The sequence below is a fragment of the Cucurbita pepo genome, chromosome LG19 (assembly GCF_002806865.2).
Source record: "Cucurbita pepo subsp. pepo cultivar mu-cu-16 chromosome LG19, ASM280686v2, whole genome shotgun sequence".
In the NCBI taxonomy this organism is placed as follows: Eukaryota; Viridiplantae; Streptophyta; class Magnoliopsida; order Cucurbitales; family Cucurbitaceae; genus Cucurbita; species Cucurbita pepo.
Window position 1 is genome coordinate 1 of NC_036656.1, and position 11,003 is coordinate 11,003.

Here is an 11,003-nt window from a genome sequence, read left to right on the forward strand (position 1 = left end):
GATCCAAAATGCTTCCGCATGTGTTATATTAACACCAACACTAGACATCTCAGACCTCTCAAAAATCTCAGACATCTCAGACCTCTCAAACCTCTCAGACATCTCAAACATAACAGACATCTCAGACATAACAGACATCTCAGACATAACAGACATCTCAGACATCAAAGATATCTCAGACATCTCAGACATCTCAGACATCTCAGACCTCTCAGACCTCACAAACATCTCAGACATCTCGGAAATCTCAGACGTCACAGACCTCTAAGACATCTAAAACATCTTGGACATCTCAAACATCTCAGACATCATTGACATCTCAGACCTCTCAGACCTTCCAGACATCTCAAACATCTCTGACATCTCTGACCTCTCAGACATCTCAAACATCTCAGACATCTCAAACATCTCAGACATCTCAGACCACAGACCACTCAGACCTCACAAACATCTCAGACATCTCAGACATCTCGGACATCTCAGACATCGCAGACAACTAAGTCATCTAAGACATCTCGGACATCTCAGACATCTCAGACATCTCAGACATCTCAGATATCACAGACATCTAAGACCTCTTAGACCTTCCAGACATCTTTGACATCTCAGACATCTCAGAGATCTCAGACCTCTCAGACATCTCAGACATCTAAGACATCGCAAACATCACAAATATCAAAGACATCTCAGACATCTCAGACATCTCAGATCTCTCAGACCCCCTAAACATCTCAGACATCTAAGATATCAAAGACATCTCAGACCTCGTAGAAATCTCAGACATCTTAGACCTATCGGACATCTCAAACATCAAAGACCTCTCAAACATCTCAGACAACTCAGACTTCTAAACATCTCAGACTTCTCAGACATCTCAAATCTCTCAGACATCTCAGACATCTCAAACATCTCAGACCTCTCAGACATCTGAGACATCTTAGACATCACGGACATCTCAGACATCTCAGACATCGCAAACATCTCAGACATCTCAGACATCTCAGAAATCAAAGACATCTCAGACCTCTCAGACCTATCAGACATCTTAAACTTCTCAGACATCCCAGACTTCTCAGACATCTCAGACATCACAGATATCTCAAACATCTCGGACATCTCAGACATCTCAGACCTCCTAGACATCTCAGACCTTCCGAACATCTCAAACATCTTAGACCTTCCAGACATATCTGACATCTCAGACATCTCAGACATTAAAGATATCTCAGACCTCACAAACATCTTAGACATCTCAGACATCTCGAACATCTCAAACATCGCAGACATCTAAGAACCCTAAGACATCTCAGACATCTCAGACATCTCAGACATCTCAGACATCACAGACATCTTAGACCTCTCAGACCTTCCAGACATCTCTGACACCTCAGGCCTCTCAGACATCTCAGACATCTCACACCTCTCAGACCTCTTAGACATCTCGGACATCTGAGACATCGCAGACATCTCAGATATCAAAGACATCTCAGACCTCGTAGAAATTTCAGACATCTTAGACCTATCAGACATCTCAAACATCTAAGACATCTCAGAAACTCAGACTTCTCAGACATCTCAGACTTCTCAGACATCTCAGACCTCTCAGACATCTAAGACATCTTAGACATCTTAGACATCTCAGACATCTCGGACATCTCAGACACTACAAACATCTAAGACATCTCAGACATCAAAGACATCTCAGACCACTCAGACCTCTCAGACATCTCAGACATCTCAGACATCTCAGACCTCTCAGACATTTCAGACATCTCAGACCTCCCAGACATCTTAGACATCTCAGACATCTCAGACATCTCAGACATCTCAAACATCAAAATATCTCAGACATCTCAGTCCTCTCAGACCTCACAAACATCTCAGACATCTCAACATCTCAGATATCTCAGAGCTATCAGACATCACATACCTCTCAGACATCTCAGACATCAAAGACATCTAGGACATCTCAGACATCTAAGACATCTAAGACATCTCAGACATCTCAGACATCTCAGACATCTCAGACCTCTCAGACATCTTAGACCTCTCAGACCTCTCAGACATCTCAGACATCTCAGACATCAAAGACATCAAAGACATCTCAGACCTCTCAGACCTCTCAGACATCTCAGACATCTCAGACATCTCAGACCTCTCAGACATCTCGGACTTCTTAGATAGTGCAGACATCTCAGACATCTCAGATCTCTCAGACCTCAAAGACATCTCAGACATCTTAGACCTCCCAGACATCTCAGATGTCTCAGAGATCTCAGATATCAAAGACATCTCAGACATCTCAGGCATCTCAAACCTCTCAGACATCTCAGACCTCTCAGACATCTCAGACAAGTCAGACATCTCAGACCTCTCAGACATCTCGGACATCTGAGACATCTCAGACATCTCAGAACTCTCAGACCTCCTAGACATCTGAGACATCTCAGATATCAAAGACATCTCAGACCTCGTAGAAATCTCAGACATCTTAGACCTATTGAACATCTCAGACATCTTAGACATCTCAAACATCTCAGTCATCTCAGACAACTCAGACTTCTCAGACATCTCAGACTTCTCAGACATCTCAGATCTCCAAGACATCTCAGACCTCTCAGACATCTCAGACATCAAAGACATCTCAGACCTCTCAGACCTCTCAGACATCTCAGACTTCTCAGACATCTCAGACCTCTCAGACATCTCAGACCTCTCAGACATCTCAGACTTCTTAGACATCTCAAACATCTCAGACATCTCAAACATCTAAGACATCTCAGACATCTCAGACATCTCAGACATCTCAGACATCTCAGACATCTCAGGCATCTCAGGCATCTCAGACATCTCAAACCTCTAAGACCTCTCGGACATCTCAGACATCGCTGACATCCCAGATATCAAAGACATCTCAGACATCTCAGACCTCTTAGACCTCCCAAACATCTTAGACATCTTAGATATCTCAGATATCAAAGACATCTCAGATATCAAAGACATCTTAGACCTCGTAGACATCTCAAACATCTTAGACCTATCGGACATCTCAGACATCAAAGAAATCTCAGAGAACTTAAACCTATCAGACATCTTAGACTTCTCAGACATCTCTGACATCAAAGACATCAAAGAAATCTCAGACCTCTCAGACATCGCTGACATCTCAGATCTTTCAGACCTCTCAGACCTCCCAAACATCTCAGACATCTCAGACTTCTTAGACATCTCAAACATCTCAGACATCTCAAACATCTAAGACATCTCAGACATCTCAGATATCTCAGACATCTCAGACATCTCAGACATCTCAGGCATCTCAGACATCTCAGACATCTCAAACCTCTAAGACCTCTCGGACATCTCAGACATCGCTGACATCCCAGATATCAAAGACATCTCAGACATCTCAGACCTCTTAGACCTCCCAAACATCTTAGACATCTTAGATATCTCAGATATCAAAGACATCTCAGATATCAAAGACATCTTAGACCTCGTAGACATCTCAAACATCTTAGACCTATCGGACATCTCAGACATCAAAGAAATCTCAGAGAACTTAAACCTATCAGACATCTTAGACTTCTCAGACATCTCTGACATCAAAGACATCAAAGAAATCTCAGACCTCTCAGACATCGCTGACATCTCAGATCTTTCAGACCTCTCAGACCTCCCAAACATCTCAGACATCTCAGACATCTTAGACATCTCATACATCAAAGACCTCTCAAACTTCCAGACATCTCAGACGCCTCATAAATCTCAGACATCTAAGACATCCCAGACTTCTCAGACATCTTAGACCTCTCAGACTTCCAGACATCTCAGACTCCTCATACATCTCAGACATCTAAGACATCTCAGACATCTCAGACCTCCCAGACATTTCAGACATCTCAGACATCTCAGACATCTCAGACATCTCAGACATCTTAGACATCTCAGACCTTCTAGACATCTCAGACATCTCAGACCTCTTCGACATCTCAAACATCAAAGATATTTCAAACATCTCAGACCTCTCTGACCTCACAAACATCTTAGACATCTCGACATCTCAAACATCGTAGACATCTAAGACATCTCGGATATCTCAGACATCTCAGACCTTCCAGACATCTCTAACATCTCAGACCTCTTAGACATCTTAGACATCTCAAACATCTTAGACCTCTCAGACCTTTCAGACATCTCGGACAACTTCGACATCGCAGACATCTTAGATATCAAAGACATCTCAGACATCTCAGACCTCTCAGACCTCCTGGACATCTCATACATCTCAGACATCTCAGATATCAAAGACATCTCAGACCTCGTAGAAATCTCTAACATCTTAGACCTATCGAACATCTCAGACATCTTAGACAGCAAAGACATCTCAAACCTCTCATACATCTAAGACATCTCAAACATCTCAGACATATCGGACATCTCAGACATCGCAAACATCTCAAACATCTCAGACCTCTCAGACCTCTCAGACCTCTCAGACATCTCAGACGTCTCAAACATCTCAGACATCTCAGACCTCCCAGACATCTCAGACATCTCATACATCTCATACATCTCAGACCTCTCAGACTCAGACATCACAGACCTCTCAGACATCTCAGACCTCCCATATATCTCAGACATCTCAGACTGTTAGGCTATGGAGCCTGATACTTATTTATAGCTTGGTAAACGGTTATATCCGGTAAAGCTATATTTGGTAAAGCTATATATAGTAAAGCTATATATGGTAAAGCTATATCCGGTAAAGCTATATATGGTAAATAGCTATATATAGTAGATGGCTAAATCTGGTAAAGCTATATATAGTAAACTAAACCATATATATATGGTAGAGGTTTGAAGATGTACTTTTCTATTCTCTGTACTCTCTCTTGTTGTAACCTGAAGTCATTAATAAAAAGACAAATCCTTTTAGCCAAAGTTCTCCTCGCACTTTTCTCTATCCCATTCTTTGTGTTCATCTAGATCGAGCGTGTGCGTTGTTGTGTGATCCTAACAACTGATATCAGAGCTAACGACTGATATCGATCCTAACACAGACCTCTTAGACATCTAAGACATCTCAAATATCTCACACATCTCACACATCTCACACATCATAAACCTCTCAGACATCAAAGACATCTCAGACATCTAAGACATCAAAGACATCTCAGACCTCTCAGACATCTCGTTTCTCTTAAATTATGTTGATTGTCTGTGTGACATTGTATCTGGTATTTTGGGACTAATAGGGATTCCGCCAACTAATATTTATTTGTCAAGCTGACTCATAGAAGCCCACATAGTGATTTATTATCTAACAGTATAAGGAAGAAGCCGAACTGATGGTTGTACAATGTAGGAACGAAAAATTTGTGAAAGCATGGAATATTCGACCTCGTTGGACGAGCTAAAGTGAGAAGTTTAAAGACTCGCCAAAAGCATCTTAATTTATTTCGAGATATTTAATTGTTTTAGCCTTAATTTTGTTTAATCTAAATAAATTCAAAAGACACCAATGCTTATGGTGTGGAGTGAATCCTTCCTTCTTATCATGTATTAAATAAATTATACTAGAGAAACCATATCTATCGTATTTGAATAAGATTCAAATAGATAAATATATATTGTGGGAGATTTTAGAGATTTGAATATATCTATAGATAAATAGATAAATATATGATAATATCTATAATACATTAAAAGTTAATAGTAAGAGTAGTTTTTAAAATTTTCTTACTCATAGGAGTATTTTGAAACTTTTAAAAGTTTAAAAATATTTAAAAAAAAACAAAACTTTAATATTTTTTTATTGAAAACTTAATAAGAGTTTTTTTTTTTTAAAAAAAAGGAGGGATATTTATTAAATTTTAAAAACTTTAATTATTTAAAACAAAGGGTTAAAAGGGTTATAGATAAATTACATACTTGCAATTAACTAAAAAATTAATGGTAAAAGGGTCAAAAAATATATATATTTTTCAATATACTTACTTCTTTATTGTAGTACGGATATAGATACCTTACCTTACGAGCAGTTTGACAAATAAGTATGGAAAGGGCATTGAGCCCAATTAAGCATTGCTATACTGATAACTAAACCAAAATGAGTTTCGGGTGTGAATTTTGTAGATGGCAATGACAGATCAGAGCCTTGAATTGCAGGAGTCCGGTTGGGAGGAGCTGAGGCGTGAGGCTCGAAAGATCGAGGGCGATCTCGATGTCAAGCTCTCCTCCTATGCGAAGCTCGGTACCAGGTTCACTCAAGGAGGTTCGCTTTCTTCCTTTTTGCTTCACTTCACCGATCTCTGATTCTTTAGCCCTTTACGGATTTTAATCGCTGTATGTAATTTGTATTTGGTAGAGCTGTAATTTTCAGTCGATACTAGTTTTCATCCTGCAGAGATGGATGGAAGTGACCCTTTCTCTGTTGTGGAACAATGGTAGTGTTTATGTGAGATGGTCGAGGATAACTCCAGCTACATTTCTTAGATTACTGAGATATGAATAATCAAATCAAAGATTTAACTACTGAAATTTGTTAAGATGATGATATTTATCTGTTATCTGATCTTGGATCCTTACGCTGTAAATGATTTCCCAAAAGCAACTGCTAATTCCATCGGGGCTTTAGATTCTTATCAATGTGCTTCGGGAACTTTTGCATTACAGTTCACATTTTTTTCCCTTTCTTTTCGTAAGAATAATTTATGTAGAATTCCCTCAATGGAACCTACGAATTGACATTGACTTTTTGGATATTCGAAGTTGAAATCAGATCTAACTTACGCCTTCTATGCTTCGCAAGCATATTCGTTGATCTGTGTTCTTTATACCATACTGATAAATTAAGTTTAATCCATTGACTTATGTTCTTAAATCGTTTGATGATCCCAAAACATCAAACCGGCCTTGTAGCATATAAATTGGTCTGGAACATATTTTAGTTCGGAAGTTAATAAAAGAATATCCAGAACCCTAAACTTTCTATGCACCTCTCAACCACCACTAAAGGGAAAAGTATCTTTTGCCTCAATCTAAGCCAATGATTTGAATGTTTGTACTTCCAGTCCCAATTTCAGCATTACTTTGATTAAGCTTGCTAAATGTAAACCTTGAATATATATATTTTTTTAGTCACATGATTCTTTTACACGTTCTGTATTTAGATAGCTTCAAAATCTTTCCCCTTTCATAGCCCAAATTAAGTGTCGCTTGATTAAGTATACTGGTTTTATATTGTGGTCTTTGTTTTTAGATGAGATTGTGTGGATGATGGTTTGTGTGTTTGTGATCAGGTTATGTGGATTCTAGTTCACCGTCTGTTGGTCCCAACAGATCATGGAAGTCTATGGAAATGGAAATCCAATCTTTACTTGAGAAATTGTTGGACGTTAATGATTCAATGAGTCGATGTGCTGCATTTGCAGCACCAGCTACCTCTATAAATCAAAAACTAGCAAGACACAGGGATATTCTCCATGAATTTACACAGGTTTTTGACTTTCTTTTAATAAGAATTGTTATTATGACCAAGATCCTAATGAGTATTGATGATCTAAAGTTCCAAATTCTTTGATTCAACTTAATGGTTGTGATCTTAATGCAATTATTTTGGGTCTTTGGTATGAAATTTATCAAATTCTATCTGAAGAAATGCATAGTGAATAGGAGGAAAGGGTTGACTGAGCAAGAAAACATGTGACTTCTTGGGGTACATTTTATTCGGTTTTACTTGGAAGCTTTATGAACAATGTGCTGTAATCCTCTTTGACAGAACCCCAATGTCCTGAACGAGGTGCCTTCTTTTATCTGAACTAAAAAAACCCACCTTTCTAACCTTTTTAAGCCTTCACCACGTCTTATCATGTTTCCACCAGGGCCTTCCTCTTTCATCATTTATATCTCCTTATGTTTTCTATAAGTGGATCAATTACTATACAATCAAGATACCATTTTTTTTGAACTAGAGCTTTTTATATCATTCATTATTTCTTTTGTTGCTGTCTGGTTATGTATTTTGTTCTTTCATTTGGTATTTTATGTATTTATTTCTTAGTTTGGTCTTGATGTTGTTGTTTTCTTTACTCTCTTTCACTCCTTTTGGAGTTTGTATAATCGAGATGCCATCTTAGATCATTTAAATTCTAAGCTTGTTAGAGTTCAGCAACATATAAAGCACGCTGCTGATTCCCATTGCTGGGATGTTTAGTTTTAGGTTGGTGACCACGTTTTCCTTTAGCTCCAACCTTACATGTTGAGTTTTTTAGTGAAACAATCAGAATGAGAAATTTGGCTCTTCAATTTTATGGTTCACTTCCCATTGTGTGTATCCCTTTTTCCCATTGTGTTCAAGGTTGATTAGGAAGATTATGAGTGCTACACAANAAAAAAAAAAAAAAAAAAAAAAAAAAAAAAAAAAAAAAAAAAAAAAAAATCTTGATTTTTAACCTTGTGACAAGTGATATCAAAGCATGACTTATCTTGGCTGGTAACTCTCTCTTGTTCCCAGGAATATGTCAGAAACTTTTGGCAACTGTGAGAGCCAGTTGGAGGGTTGTTTGGATAATGCACAGGATAATAGGATTTTGCTTCTTATTATTTAGGTGACTAAACATAATGACAGTATTAGAGAATTGAACTATCTTTTAAGAACTTTATGATGAAGATGAAGGATCAGTTTAATGCAATGGTAGGTGGTTTCATTACTTATACTTCTACTAAAAAAGGTTAAAGAATAACCTTGATTCTCTTAAGTAAGGTTTAGATATGGTTGGAGTTTAGAAAAAAGATCTTTTTGGTAAAGAGAGCTCTTGTGAGGACTCCCAAGAAAGATACCGTTGGGTCTATCGAAGTGAAAATCCTAAAACCTAAGGTGCTTAATGGTTCTAGGCAAGCAAAGGAACCAAATAATTTTCTATGGGGTATTGAAGAATACTTCAAGGCATTGAAAAACCTAGAAGAAGGTAGAGTGGGTATTATAGGCATATACCAGTTCTGGGATGCCAAGCTATAGCAGCATAAACATTTTTACTACGATGAAAATGTAGGAAGACTAAGGTTATGCAAGATAACATCTGATTCTTCTCAAATAACTCAACCAATATCGGTTGTTTTTATTTTGTAAAGGACCACATAGAGCATGGAGCTATCTAATGAAAAATGAGTTGAATGAATTTGAACTTAAGAAGGGAGTAAATGGGTTATGTAGGAAACTTCCTATTGTGTCAATCCCCTATTGCTACAGTTGTTAGAATACAATAGTATCAACTCATGAACTTTGTTGAAGGATTAGGATAAGTGGGCAAAAAAAATGAAGAAATTACATCCAGGGTGCTTTAAAAAGGAAGAATTACAACAGTGTAGGCAAAAAAAAGAAAAAAGAAAAAAGGATGCCGGGGGAGAATGTGAGGTGATGGTTTGCAGAGACGTTGAGGTCTGGCCTAGCTGGAGGCAGCAGCCAATCAAGGTAGAGGAGGGTCGCGAGAGAAAGAAGGAAAAAAATGAAATGTCATGGAGAATATTTTGGAAGACACTGGGGCAAAGAGCTTGAAAAGAGTGAAACATTTGGGTTGAATGAGTTGAATTGGATGACTATACATAAATTTATTGAGATCAAGTTGCCTTATATTTTAAACTGAAAGCCCGACACAATGTGGCAACACCTTACCCATGTGAAGAGAGTAAGTACCTAGTGGCTGCTGCAAGACACCTATGCTACTGCTATCCTCTTCCATGTCTGTGTGCGCAGATGTTCGCTAGATATCTACTTGTCCTCCATCTCTTCCTCTGTCATTGACCATCATCCACCACTGTGCATTGCTGACTGCTGCACTCTCCAGATCCAACTGAGCTTTATAATACAAAATGTTTGCAAGACTAAAAATCAAATTTCTGGAGGGCATTAGATGATTGGCTTACGTGAATATTTGTTGAAAAAAGAAGAAATAAAGAAGGAAAGAGAAGAAGAGAGAAAAGACGGAGAGAGAGTTGACCTTTTTTGTCTGCAGTTTTGAAATCCTTTGGAAGAAACCTATTTTTTTAACCACGCCTTGAGGACAAGTGTGTTTTAAGGGCAGGTAATGAAGGGAATGACATTTGGGTAGTTAGGAATATTATTAGAGCATCAATGGTCTATTAGTCATTAGCCAATTGGGTATAATTAGGCGCATGGGAGGAGATGAAGGGAATTGGCTAATTGGCGATTGATTTAGGCTTGAGTGAGAATACGAATAGGGGAGGTTGCTAAACCTCAAAGGCTATACTTGGGGTTATTGTACTTCTTTACCTATATATTTCAATACTATGCGATTCTATTTTTCGTTTCTACTATCTTAATTTTGCCCGTGGGATTTTATCAAACGTGCATGAGCTAAATGGTTTCATATTTATCACCATATCCAAAATATTCTCTGTATGTATATATTTGTTACTCAAGAAATATTTGAGTGAAAAGTTATAATGCATCGATGAACTTTAAATATGAGATAATGATTTGACTTCATGGTTCTGCTGTGCCATATTCTAATTTCTGATTGAAACTTGAATCTGCATATGTAATTTGCTTTTCTTGATTCACGTATCACCTTGCTACTTTCTTCATAAATGCTTTATTCAACAACATTGAAGTAATAAAGAATGAATGGCATCCGTGTGTTTCAGGAATTCAAACGAATAAAAGGAAACATTAACTCAATGAGGGAACATGCAGAACTTTTGAGTTCTGTTAGGGACGACATCAATGAGTATAAGGTTAGCACAACCGAATTTGTTGACATTGTTACATGGAATATGTTTACTTAGATGTTATTTAATGCATCTTTGCAAGTGACTCCCACCCAATGTGTTTGGTACAGTCACCTGGAACCATGTCACCGAGGATGCAGTTACTGCGGGAAAGAGCTGCTATTCATGGAAGTATAGCTCATGTAAGCCTCCATAAAATTTATTGATTATCTTGTCTCTTTCTTCAATTCCTTCCCCAAGTGCAGCCCCCC

The 11,003-nt window shown here is 38.1% G+C and overlaps 1 protein-coding gene across 1 annotated transcript in view; it reads left to right on the plus strand.

Annotated features, from left to right (window-relative positions):
- Window positions 1-6,063: 6,063 nt before the first annotated feature.
- Window positions 6,064-11,003, plus strand: part of LOC111782138 (Golgi SNAP receptor complex member 1-2) — a 6,126-nt gene continuing 1,186 nt past the window's right edge. Inside the window, exons 1-4 of the mRNA XM_023662938.1 lie at window positions 6,064-6,277; window positions 7,305-7,501; window positions 10,669-10,758; window positions 10,863-10,934. Coding sequence (XP_023518706.1) covers window positions 6,139-6,277; window positions 7,305-7,501; window positions 10,669-10,758; window positions 10,863-10,934 — 498 coding nt within the window. The 5' untranslated portion in view covers window positions 6,064-6,138. The remainder of the gene's footprint in view (window positions 6,278-7,304; window positions 7,502-10,668; window positions 10,759-10,862; window positions 10,935-11,003) is intronic.